Genomic DNA, 13,247 nt, shown 5'->3' on the forward strand with positions numbered 1-13,247 from the left:
GAGGATGATTTTTTTTTTAATTTAAGGAATCATTTTTTTCACATGCAAAACCCACCGAATCACTTTATTTGGTGTTCTGAAATTACAGCTGCCATATTCCACAGTTTAAAATCATCATTTATTTCATTGTTAGGAGTCTTAAAAGATAAACCTCAAGTTTTCATTTGGTTTGTTTGCAGGCTAACTGGAAAAATAGATACATAGAATAAAGGACATATAGAAAAACAAATGAATTTAAATAGGGTAACATTTTTGATTGGATACAATCTTAAAATTAGGAAGCAGACATACTCTCAAAATTCTTTATATTCCTTATTTTTAACAAAGAAAAATACCCCTTCATTTTCTATTCTCCAAAGTAAAGAGGGTTAGATATCATTTTAGAGGTTTTTCTTTTAACTGTCATGGAATAACATTCCACTATTGTGTTCTATTAGATTAATAACATAATGCTATAAAGCAATTTTCTTTTCTTGTCAAACCAGAGGCTCCCAGTTCCATCAGAGTCTGCTCCTAATTTACCTGACTCCCTTTTCTCCAGGCTCCCTGAGACAAGAAGGAATGCACTGATGGGGTCCTCTGAGGTGCTCTCGCCACTTATTTAGCCTTTAAATGACTGCATAGTACCCCCAGGACTGGGTCTCCTCCCCGGAAGACCGTTTCCCATGCATTCATCCACAGCTAGCTGTTCTTTTTGGTATTTACCCAGAGGTGTGCATGAATTACTTCACTAGAACTGTTTCTTTTGCCAAAGGGGAAGTTCCTGTGTGTGGTTATTGATGTTCTTTTCAAAGTCAATAAATGACAAATAAAGAAATGATGGAAGATGATTTGTGGCAGTTACGCCTGCAGGCAGCTACAGCCCCCACAAAAGGGAAGTTCATTTCATTATTTCAAAAGGCTGTAGGCTTAGTTTTCCTCAAATGGGAAGGGAAGGCGACTGTTTGGTGTCAGCCCCGAGGTTAACTGGATAAGCAGTTTCCTGGCTTTGGCCTCAGCTTAAGTTTTACTTCTCTGGGCGTGAGGCCAATCCTCGCGTGGTTTTATTCACTTGGGAGTAGACGGCTTTGAATCTGTGAGAGGTGGGCATTTGATGGTGACACTGTTGGGCACATTTTGCAGGTTCATTTTTTTCCTGGTCCTATTTGTAGTGATAGATCACTGGCTTTAAAACCACCACAGTCACTGGAAAATCATCAAGATAACCAAGATGGCTTGAGAACTGGTCTAAAGACCCCTTTCTTACCAAGATGTGGATTCCCTGGGGGAAATGCTGGATTCTAGAGCTCTGCATCTGGTCCTCTGGCCCAAGAACATGGCCCCAGAAGATACTTGTGTGTTAGCCTGTTTTATTTATTAAAACTATTTTCAGGTGGGAAAGTGTGTTCAAATGTACAGGAACTATAATTTAATTTCCTGTTTTCATATTTTTTTCTTCTGAGCCTTTCAATAAACTCTGGGGACAGCTGGGGATGAATGCTGACTCCTTTCAACGTAGAATCATCAAATGCAAGTTCATACTTACTCTGGATGGTCTTGCTGTTGGGCAGGGATGTGCTGAATAACTTCGTAAATTGTACTGTGCAAATCTTGCCCTGGTACACCATCAGAGGCTGGAACAGATCTCGTTGACATCTAGAAAATGTGGCACGTTAAAAAAAATTGGCAGACTAGTAAATAGTATTCCCACTACGTTGCATAGTTGAAAACAACTGGAAGAGGTGAAGATTAGAAAATCAGAACTATTTAACTTCCCTTCAATATCCATTTCCTCCTTGCTACAGTTCCCTGCACTTACCCTATGGTAGTTTGTGCAGTGGCATAGCTATGAGGTCAGAAGAGGAATAGCTGGACAAACTATCACTTTTTTTCTCCATTTAAGAAAAAAGCTGGCAGTACTGTAAATACAGTAGAAAAAAATAGCAAAAGAGAAGATATCAGGATAGCTTAGAATCAAAGAGCATATATTACTATCCTTTATATTACATCTCAGTCTTACCTTTTTGACACTAATCGCCAATCATGTGTGCAAGGGTGGTTTAGAAAAAAAGAATAACTTACAGCCAGAAGCCTTCATCACATTGCAAGTTAGTAAAGACAGTACCAAGAAATACAGAACACACAAAAGAAGATGTTTTGGTTTGAATGCAGTAATGGGCTCTAAAAAGTAAGGCTTGGATGAATGTGGAAAGTATAGCAGTGTATGTCTGTCTGGTTAAAATCAACATGTATTTTATTGAAACTGTTATTCATGTTTCATTAACTCCTATTCCTTATATTTGATAGTTATTCTTGTAAACACTGTTTTCCAATTACTTAGCTAAAGTCTGGTTCCCCTCCTCATCCCAAACTTGTTCTATTTTCATCGTACTTCTGGCCACTTTCAGTCCTTTATATTTATACAGATCCACCTAGAGGACTCTGCCCTTGATGAATCATCTGAAGAGCTCTTTATCTCATTTGACCTGCTAGGTTACTTTGGAATATCTTAGCTTTAGATTTTTCTGGAAACTGCCTGTTTCTATTCTACTTGTTAAAGCTCTCATGGCAGTCCTAGGCTATTTATCCTAGGACTGAATAGGTGATTCATCCTATCATTTTTGTGTCAAGGGGATTTTGGTTTAGAGTTTTTACTTAAGATCAACTCTTGATTTTCTTTGGTATAGAGGTGTTCAGGGGCTATGATAAAAGCAATCTATAGATAATGACTAACTTACTCAACTAACCTGATATTAGACCTGTTAGCAAGTAATAAATTTCTTCATTTCATGCCATTGCTTTCTGTCCAATTCCCCAAAAGAAGTGCTAAATGGGCAATGAAATGTACAGTAAGTAGAGAGAGGAGGAGTACTCATCTGTACATGTATCAAGACAAGCTAAAAGATGATTCTGATTTTTAAAAACTCAAAAAGTTAGTAATCAATTTATTTCCCTTCTTAACTTCAATCTTGAGATCTTGGTAATGTTATTATTATTCCTTTTCTTCTCAAAACTGTTGCATTTAGCTGTTAATCTTCACACATAACTGCCATTCTGGCTGCTTCTCACACAGATCCTCCTACTCATGTCTGGGTCCTTCTGCTCCTTGGGTTGTTGGTGTTGGTTTCTCACTTCTTCCCAAAGCACCTGGAACCACCAGTGAAGGACCTCAGCTGATTCCTCAGGAGTTTTCAGCATTGAAGATGGGCATAGTTCCAAGTCGAGTTATTTTACTTACGACAGATATAAGCGGGGCTTCTGATACGTCATCAAACACTCATTTCTCTGCCTCAGGTTCTTTAGAACTGTAGCATTTTGAGCAAATAGGGGTCCTCTCAATAAAATCTTGAAACTGAGTACTGATTAATTGCAAGGCTAAATTGAAAGTTTCCTACATAGATCTCACTCCTTTCCAATGCATTCCTAGGAATAAAAACTGACTTCAAAATCCACTTTTAAGTCTTATTAGCTCTTCAGTTTCCTGCTTTCCCATTTAAAAGCCACACCTGAGAGGGGTGCTTTCTGCCATGGTGAGGAGTTGTCTGAAATAACTGATCCACCAAATATTTATTTTTGTCTTTTTGGTTGTAGAAGTGAAGGGTGAGCCAATCCTGCCTGAGACTGAATAGGACATTGCAAAGCTTTTGCAATGCAGTTTTTCTCTTCATCTGTGATGATGTGGGCACTGGTGCTGCGACTCACCCATAGGAGGATGAAATCCAATCAATCCCCCTCCATTACTCACGTGGCATTTGAGAACTAAAGCCTGTGGCCAGGTAACTTACTGCGTGAACCTTAGAATCTTATATAGAATTCTCTGAACAAGTGAGGTAACCAATCCCTAACAACAAATATTGATAGTTTTCTTTTAAAAAGGAAATGAAAATGCCCAGAGGCAAGTAGTCCGTTTCTGGCCCCTTCCTTAAGTGAACTATCATAGGGGAATAAGGAAACAGAGGAAAGATCGGTTGTACATAAATCTGTAAAAATGTTAATGAGCTGATTAGCTCAGAGAAACATTCTGCTTGCCTGTTAAACAAAACTGATTGCTTAAAAAACCTTGTCTCTGTGGACTGAAAAAAATGGCTTCAACTGTATAAAAGTTCCCGCTCTCACATCTCATGCACCTTTAGGAAAAAATAAAGATATGTACCTGCATACTTCGGGTTTATATGGTACCTTTCTTCTGAAGAGCATAAGGTACCTTCAAGGGTATAATCGTCTTTGCAATGTCCTCATGAGATATGAGGAGGAAATAAAGGGGAAACTGAGCAACAGAGAGAGTCAGTGAAGTGACAGGCTGCAGTCATCAAAATGACGCAGAATTATTTAAACCAGGGTCTCTTGGTCCCCTATTTATTCACTTCTCTTGACCTTCAACCTAGTTAATTCTCTCTTCACTGAGCCTACCAGGTAAAGAATGTTTATGAATTCGTGTAACTTCCTTATTTGTGTTAGCTTTATTGATAGAGGCTGAGAAAGATGCTTTAGCTCCCCAGATCCGGCAAGGTCATTCATTACAGAGTGAGTAAACACTGCTGAGGGTAATGCAGCCATTTGACCACACTGCCCACATGCTTAAATGAATGCTGCTTACACCTCTGGTGAAGCAGAATGCTACTTCTGGGCTAATCAGCCACTAGGAAAACCAACCCTGGGAACACCAGAAGCATCTGGAAAAGCAACAAATTCATATATTCCAAAGTCATCCAGAGCATCTTCGTGGCCTGAAATGGAAAACAAACACTACTTACAAACCAAGTGCCTCAAATTGCTATTGCTATTTCTTAAAAAACATTTATAAAACTTATCTTCATGGTTTGCTTCAAGTGGTATGTGTATAAAACCAATTTAACATTTCTTAATCCCCTATAGTCATGCTGCCACTAAATAGTACTGGAAATCACTCCTGTTGAAGCTCAGAATTGAACCTGAATTGGGACAATTATTCTTAAAGTCTGATGTGGAAACAGTGTATTATATATTAATACACTGTTAATATATATTATATATAATATATATATATATACATTATATAAACACATGTGGGCAGCCTTGTCCTTTGTAACCCTCAGTTACCAGAGACTTATAAACACCAAGGCTTCAATCTGTCAATCACAGCAGCTCTTAATCCACCCATAATATCTACTGTACTCTGCTAGATCTAACAGAGTCCACCAGGACTAATAAGAATAAATAAGCAACTATTGCTGCCCATACATACAAAACAGAAAACAAGTCCAATGTCACCTAAACTATCATCAGTAAAATGACAGGAATGGGGTGGTTGGGAGGAACCAGATGGTCTCTGGGGCCTTTCTGAACTCCGACAGTTTATCATTTGTGAGAAAGAACTAGACAAGAGGAAGAAGACCCATGTTTACTGAGCATCCAGGCATTGTATTAGGCACTCCACCTACATTACTGGATTTAATTCTCAGAGCAACCCTGAGGGGAAGTTATGATCTCTACTGTATAGATGAGTTGAGGTCAGGAAAAATAATTAATTTTCCCAAAGTGACATTGGGGGAAAGTGGCACAGATGGGATAGAAATCCAGCTCCTCTGACTCCAAGGCCTGAGCAAAAGCCCCACTGTTAACTTATAACAACTCAGTAGGGAGTCAGAAGTGAGGGGCACCGCTGGGGACAGAGAAGCAGCAAACCTGTGGGACCTCCCTTTCCTCTTCTCCCTGGGAAGGAGCTGCCAGCACTGTATCTGCTTTAGGAACTGACACAGTGAGAGAACCCTTGGGCATTTTCAAAATAATAAGAGGATCAATGGAACAGGATTCAGCAGAACTCAGTGATGGCGGGCAAGTGACAGTCTCTCTGAGCCTTAGTTCTCTTGCCTGTGAAATGGAGTTGAAAGTGCCTTTCAGGCTTATCTTACAGACCTGTGTGACTTACATAAAACTAATACAAGGGATAGAACTTTGTGAAGTGAGGGCAGTCATCCTGGGAAGGGAGTGTTAGTATTTTCTCATGTGAATTCTGTTATGTCAATAGCACATTTTATATATATAATTAATATCAACAATATATATTAATATACATTAATATTGATAACAGCCCCTCTCAGCCCAGCCATTACCTGAAAACATTTGAGCTTTCCTGTATTCGGTTTCTGGCCTGAAAAGACAAATTGGTGTTTCTGTCAGTCTTAATCATTGAGGAAAAAGCATTCAAGAGAAAAATTATTTTCATAGAAACATATGCATTACCTGCCTTCTAGCTTTTGCTTTATAACTAAAACCAAAAAAGAAAAAACACAGTAAGATACACTTTAGTACACATATAAAACCATTCCAAAAATTTTTTTTCTAATTTTAACCTACCTTTGTAGGGTTGATATTTTTTCCATAGGAGGAGAAGACACATGGATATAATCAAAAAGAGTGATATTCCAGTTATACTTGCTAAAGGGGACAATGATTTCCCTTTTTGTGCAAGTTTCTCTATTCCTAAATAAAAAGACAAATATATTTTTATTAAAGATCAATAATAAATTGATCCTAAATAAATAAATCCTAAACGGTACAGTACTGCAAATGTGTATATATATATATATATAGAGAGAGAGAGAGAGAGAGAGAGAGAGAAGTCTGAGTGAGACTGAACAGAAGGCAGGCACTTATTTTAGAATACATACTAAACTCTCTAAGGATATTTGTGATTGGAAATGTGGTGAGCTGCCCAGGATAATACCAATATGTTGTACTAGATGTAGCAAATAGCTCATGTCATACTTTTCAGTAGTGTTCACCAGCATTTAGCTTGGATCTGTTGGATCTCACTGTATAAAACATCCCCAGATGCTAGGTTGTTCTCTCTCTCTCTTTCCATCTCACTCTTTTAACATTGTTCAGGTATGTGGATTTTCTAGGGCAGTGGTATGTGGTTAAAGGTGCGAGAGGGGAGGTGTTCATTTCAAATAATTACTAATTTTTGACCAATAAAGAAATTTTAATCCCTAAAATAGAATGCGTGTGTGATTCTCAATAAGACATTTAAAGTCCCACCTTTGATTACAATTCACTGTGTTTTGCAAGTCATTCCTTTTGTTAATATTCCTATATAAAATATAGCGCTAAAAGCTAACACTTGCTGAGTGCTTATAATACATCAGACTCTGTTCTAAGAGCACATGATACGTATTAACCCATGGAATGTTCACAACAATGTTATTAGGGAGGTAATGTTATTATTATTATCCCCACTTAGAGATGGGAATGTGGGGCTTGCCTGAGGTCACTCAGGTAGTAAGTGGCAGCGTCCAGATGTGCCCCCAGACTCTTGACACTTTGTGCTGCCTCACTTTGATGCTGTTTTGACAAAACTTACTAAGTATGGCAATGTTAACACCAGTTCCAGACTATAACATGCTTAGTCAGAGAGTTAATCTATAAAGTGGAAAGTTGTGTGGCCTCCAACAAAAGCAAGTAACAGATGTCTTCCATGTTATCATGTGAATCAGACACTGATGTGGAAATGAATGGTGGCAGTTGCCTGTCTCTGTCCAGTTTAATGTGGGAGTGAAAGTTATGGGATGTCACTTCCCTTCTGCCATGGTGGAGAACAGCTTGGAGCATCTGGGTGTGGTGAAGAACATGGTGCGGACTCAACTCTGCAGTAAATATCCAGCTGGCACCCTGTTGTCTTCCACCACAAAGCCTCTACTGAGGTCTCCAGCAGCCAAGATAAGGATGAAACCTTAATCTTTCCCTTCTTTCATTGTGGACCTATATGTACTCTCTCAGCTTTTCTACCTACAACGTTTTCACTTTTTAATCTTCCCAGAATCTTTTCATAATGTAGTGTAGATCATATATGTTAAACTCCAGTTAAAAAGTCATGGAAATCATGATATCTCCTCTAATTTTCCCACGTAATGCTGTTCTTGTATTCCCTTTAAGTCCTTAAGAGTTTAAGCAGGTTGCTTTTCATCACCAAAAATCTTTACCATCTCAGATGGTATATTTATAAATTTCTGATATGCGTTCAGAGAATTGTGTTCTTAAAATGTTCTTTTTATGGGATTACAATAGCTGTGTAATATTTATTGCTTTTAAACAGATTTTAAGTTAAACTCCTTTTAGCTTTGGGTGGAAGAAATAAATGCAAGGTAGTATAAAATGGACTAGAATGGCAATTTATTGGTTCTGATCTAGACCAGAACATCACAAAACTTATTTAGAAATATTATTTTTCCTCCTTTTCTCTTGGTTAATAATTTGTAGGAAAAGTTATATTCTCCCACCGTTAGAATGCTGAGCTTTTAGTTTGTAGCTACTTTAGCATTTGGGTGATCTCTGTGTGAGGTCTTAGCCTTTCTTCAGATACTGTGCTCCTACTTCACAGGTTTGTTCTCTCTAAAGAGCTGGGCAGCTTTGAATGAGCCACTTGACTCTAAGGGTCTGGATTTTCCCAGTAGTAAAATGAGGAGGCTAGAATGATTGGTTTTTAAGTTCTTTTGTTGCTCAGATATTATATGATTTGAGGCAGCCAAAGAGTTTTACATGAAGTTTATGTAAATAGGACACTATACCCAATGGTATGCTAGTAACTGAGTATCAAAAAGAATTATATGCACATATATACATACAAAAGTTATAAATTTTACTGATATGAAGGATGTGTAGCCTAATTTAGAATTAATAATAAAATATGCAGTACTCTTTTTTTTTTTTTTTTTAATTATTATTATTTATTTATTATTTATTTTTGGCTGTGTTGGGTCTTTGTTTCTGTGCGAGGGCTTTCTCTAGTCGTGGCAAGCGGGGACCACTCTTCATCGCGATGCGCAGGCTTCTCACTATCGCGGCCTCTCTTGTTGCGGAGCACAGGCTCCAGACGCGCAGGCTCAGTAGTTGTGGCTCACGGGCCCAGTTGCTCCGCGGCATGTGGGATCTTCCCAGACCAGGGCTCGAACCCGTGTCCCCTGCATTGGCAAGCGGATTCTCAACCCCTGCTCCACCAGGGAAGCCCCTATGCAGTACTCTTTATTGTTAATTCCATATATCTAATTGCTTCTCATGGAATGCTTTTGTTGATTTTTGCTGAACTCTTGTATTTTCAACCTGTGGGTGAGATTCAATCATGCTTTGAAACAATTAGACTTCAAATAAATGCTTGGTTACTATCCAATTCAGCAAAGAGATAGCTTACATCATAGATGAACAAGTGTAGCTTCAACATGAATGTTGGCTGATATTTACTAAGATGAAAGTGAAACAACAATGACATTCGTTGGAATTTCATTTAACAGTGATGTGAATGACTTCTTTGCTAAATTGGAAAATAGATTTTGAATACTGGGAGAACTCAATTTTTTTTCACCATATGTAATGTAATGGCTACAGAAACAATGCACTTTTAAATTTAATCTGTATTATCATCTCCATCACTCTCTTAAGTGTAACAATCAACAATTTATCCATCACTTTCATATGTGTGGACAATCTTATTAACTGAACAACATCCCCTGAGTTTTGAAAAGTATTTTCATTATTATTAAGTTCAAAATATTTTATAATATTCATTGCGATTTCTTATTTATCCTAGAGATTATTTAGAAGCATATTGTTTAATTTCCTTATGCCTGGGAGTTTTCTTTCTTGATTTTTTTAGTTGAATTCCACTCTATTTAGAATGCATACTCTGCTTGATATAAATCTTTTGAAATTTGTTGAGATTTTTAAAAAAATGACCATATATATAGGCGCATGCTTCTAAAGTATAAATTCAGAAGGACCCATACTCTGCTGTGGTTGTCAATAAGATAAAGGCAAACAGAATGGTCTCTTGAGACATCAGCAGTGATACAAAAGCAAAGTAATAAAGAAGAAAAAATTGTTAAGAAATGCTAAATAATAAAATGGCATGATTTAAGACACAGCCTATGATTTGGGCACCACTTTTATCAAGAGAATTCTCTTATTTCTTTATTTTAGATCCAATACTAAAATCAAAACTACACAATTTTCAGATATGCACAATTAAATGTATGTGCATTATATGTATATAAAACCAAATGTACATTTGTTTCCCATTTATTTGGTACAGATATGTCATATCAGTAATAATGAAAATAATAAAGAAATTTAAAGTGTCATTTATAGGTACAGATAAAGAAATAGTTTCAGAGAAATGAAAATATTGGCCACAGTCAGTAAGTCCTAGAACTGGGACTGGAACATAGTTTTTTCCCTGACTGCAAATTTAATTGTTTGCTGTTGATTCATGGTCAAAGAATGGTTTTTCCACAGGCTTTTTTTTCTTTTTTTAAATAAATTTATTTATTTTTATTTATTTTTTGGCTGCATTGGGTCTTCGTTGTTGTGCGCAGGCTTTCTCTAGTTGCGGCGAGCGGGGGCTACTCTTCATTGCGGTGCACGGGCTTCTCATTGCGGTGGCTTCTCTTGTTGTGGAGCACGGGCTCCAGGTGCGAGGGCTTCAGTAGTTGTAGCATGTGGGCTCAGTAGTTGTGGCTCGTGGGATCTAGAGCGCAGGCTCAGTAGTTGTAGTTCACGGGCTCTAGAGTGCAGGCTCAGTAGTTGTGGTGCATGGGCTTGGTTGCTCCGCAGCACGTGGGATCTTCCCGGAGCAGGGATAGAACCTGTGTCCCCTGCATTGGCAGGCGGATTCCTAACCACTGTGTCACCAGGGAAGCCCAAGAATGGTTTTCATAATTGGCAGGTAGCCCCCAATATATTCAGTTTTTCCTCCAACCTTTTCTAACACCAGATTTGATGTGCTCTGACTCTCATTTCTTGATAGCCAGACTGCCTTCACTAAAATTCAATATCCCTTAGTCTCTAAAAAATTCAATGCTAATTATTCTAGTCCAGTTTCAACAATGAATTTTACAGTGAAAAATATTTTACTGTAGTGTCAGCTGTTTTTTTCCCCCTTAAACTTGAAAATATGCTAATAAGTATTATTTCAGAGTATTTCTCATTCTAATGCTGAAGTTACACTATGGCATACATCAGCTCTTTGCCAGGCACTTCCATGATTCTGATGCCTTGTAATAGGTTTAACATACAATGACTGGATGTCTCACACTATATAAGATACATCTCCTCCCCTCTCCATTTTTACCTTTTTGTCCCTTTTATTTTGTTTCCTAAAATGACTGAATTTGTACATTCTGTCCTACAGAGGATCCAACTCATTCCCTTTACCATTATTTCCTTATTTCTTCAGACTCCTTCCTTATTGCCCTCTTTCCTCTCTCTCCCTTGGCCTCTGTTAGCCCTCCATCAGAGAACCACCCTGAGGTGACCAGCACCTGTCAGCTTAAAACCTTGGCTATGGCAAAGGCCAAGTGTCCTTTCCCTGGAGAATGAAGAATAGAGATAGTCCTTTTCTCAGAACAAATGATCTTCCCTGTTGGGTCCCCTTCTCTTCTAGAGCATCCTGGCTCTCTATGCTCAACACTGCTTCTCTCTACCAGAACACACAAGATTTACCAGGTCCAGCATTTGAAATTCACAAAATAAAAATGCCAGATATCTCCGGGATCAAATCAAGGGGCACAGCTGCCGTGGTCTCAGTTCTAGGCAAGTGTGTTTTAGAGAGATGGATTTCCAGAACCCAACTTGAAAATAAGTCAACAGGGAAATTCTAACCCTATTGCCACAAAGAATGTATAGGGATCCCAAGTGCAGTTCTGGATACTTGCAGGAGCCCCATTCTTCCTCCTTTCAGAGAGTTTTGTACTCTTTAGCACATAGCATGCCACTCTCCCCATTATTTAAACATGACTGACTCATTTACCAAAGCCCTAGTGCAAATGCTATTTGCCCCCTCCTTTGACAAACAAATAAAATGAAATAACATATTAAGTGCAAATATAGGCAAGAGGTGTGGTATCCATTGCAACCCTGCTGCTTGAGAGACTGCACCTAAAACAGGATAGCCGTATGCTAGAGTCAGCGTGTCTATTTCAGGATCAGAATGGAGTCCTGAGATCTCTCCCATCCAATCTGTTAGCTGATTACAGCCGCTGATTCATGTCCCTATGGAAATGAAGGTGCCCTACTGGGGGGCCATGCTATTTCCACACTCTACTACGGCCCCACCTGACAGACACCGTGGTTCTATGCTAGATGCTCATGGGATGTCACCTAACGTTTCAGGGTCTGGATGTCAGGGCTGTAGCTAATCTCAGTTGTTATATCCCATGGTCCAAAGTGAAATACACCTCCTGGAGATCTTAACCAGAGAAATTTCTAGGTAGTTAGAAGAAATCAGTAAATTTATCTTTCTGCCTAGGAGTAGTGTCATTTTCCCATTCTCTTCTTTATGAAAAGATGTGCAATAGAAATAGATATGAAAAAATTGTAGATTTTGCAGAATCATGTACAAAAATATTTCTACTATAGCTAAATCTCAAACTATGGCCATGTGGCTCTTGAGAACTCTAATAATGTATACAGTGCAATGTTTTCATTAAATGTGAACATTTGCATTCTGATCATAAACATTTTCATTTTATACATATTGCAGGTCACAATAGTGATTTAGGCTCAGTTAAATTTTAAAGTAGGGACACTTGCATTCAAGGAAGTCTTTAATTAAAGTAATAAAATCATTCTTTTTCCAAAATATGAATGCTAATTTATTACTTTAATTGCTATTCTTTCCTTGAAACTTATATGCTAGCTGTTACTTTTAGTTACAGATATTTCATAATTTCTCACTAGTATGAAAGTATACACATGTCTGGACAAACCAGAGTATCTTTGTATATAGCATGAAGTTAGTTAAGATGATAAGAAAATACACACTATCTTGTACATATATGTGACATATCTTGTATATATGTGACATATCTTTTAGATATTGATATTCTCAGTCAAGAACATCCAGGGAGACAGTATATACAGTGGTTAAAAAAAGGGTTTTGAATTTAGATACTATTTTATTACCAAGTAGCTGTGTGAATTTGCCTATTTCCCCTGTTTTCTTTAGGATATCTCTACTAAGATACAGAAAGGTCAACTGATATCTCAAATTAGATGTGAATCATAGCCCACAGAGGTGGAAGGCACCATCTGGTCTAGTCTTACACAGGCAGGGAAACAGAGAGCTAATTGTCACATTCTCCAGTCTTCCTCTCCCCAGCTGAAAGTCCCTAATAAAACTTTTGATTATTTCCAGACTTTGTTATTTTCTTTCCATATTTGTGACCCTGGAGTCATCTTTGACTCCTTTTTCCTTTGCCTCCCACTTCTTATTGCTGAGACTTTTTGATTGGCCACAT

General features: G+C 38.0%; 1 protein-coding gene across 11 annotated transcripts in view; it reads right to left on the minus strand.

The window, feature by feature from the left end:
* HEPACAM2 (HEPACAM family member 2) overlaps positions 1–13,247 on the minus strand; it is a 53,627-nt gene that overhangs the window by 2,085 nt on the left and 38,295 nt on the right. For 6 of the 11 annotated variants that reach the window (XM_036864455.1, XM_036864452.1, XM_036864453.1 and 3 more), the window contains exons 5-9: positions 6,316–6,441; positions 6,202–6,226; positions 6,072–6,109; positions 4,633–4,706; positions 1,526–1,635 (exon numbers count right to left, since the gene is read on the minus strand). In XM_036864455.1, the coding sequence (XP_036720350.1) occupies positions 1,526–1,635; positions 4,633–4,706; positions 6,072–6,109; positions 6,202–6,226; positions 6,316–6,441 (373 nt within the window). Of the gene's footprint in view, positions 1–1,521; positions 1,636–1,798; positions 4,707–6,071; positions 6,110–6,201; positions 6,227–6,315; positions 6,442–13,247 lie in introns of those variants that run through there. The other 5 variants (XM_036864454.1, XM_036864460.1, XM_036864457.1 and 2 more) reach the window with 4 other exon arrangements.

This window comes from Balaenoptera musculus, chromosome 9 (genome assembly GCF_009873245.2).
Source record: "Balaenoptera musculus isolate JJ_BM4_2016_0621 chromosome 9, mBalMus1.pri.v3, whole genome shotgun sequence".
Lineage (NCBI taxonomy): Eukaryota > Metazoa > Chordata > Mammalia > Artiodactyla > Balaenopteridae > Balaenoptera > Balaenoptera musculus.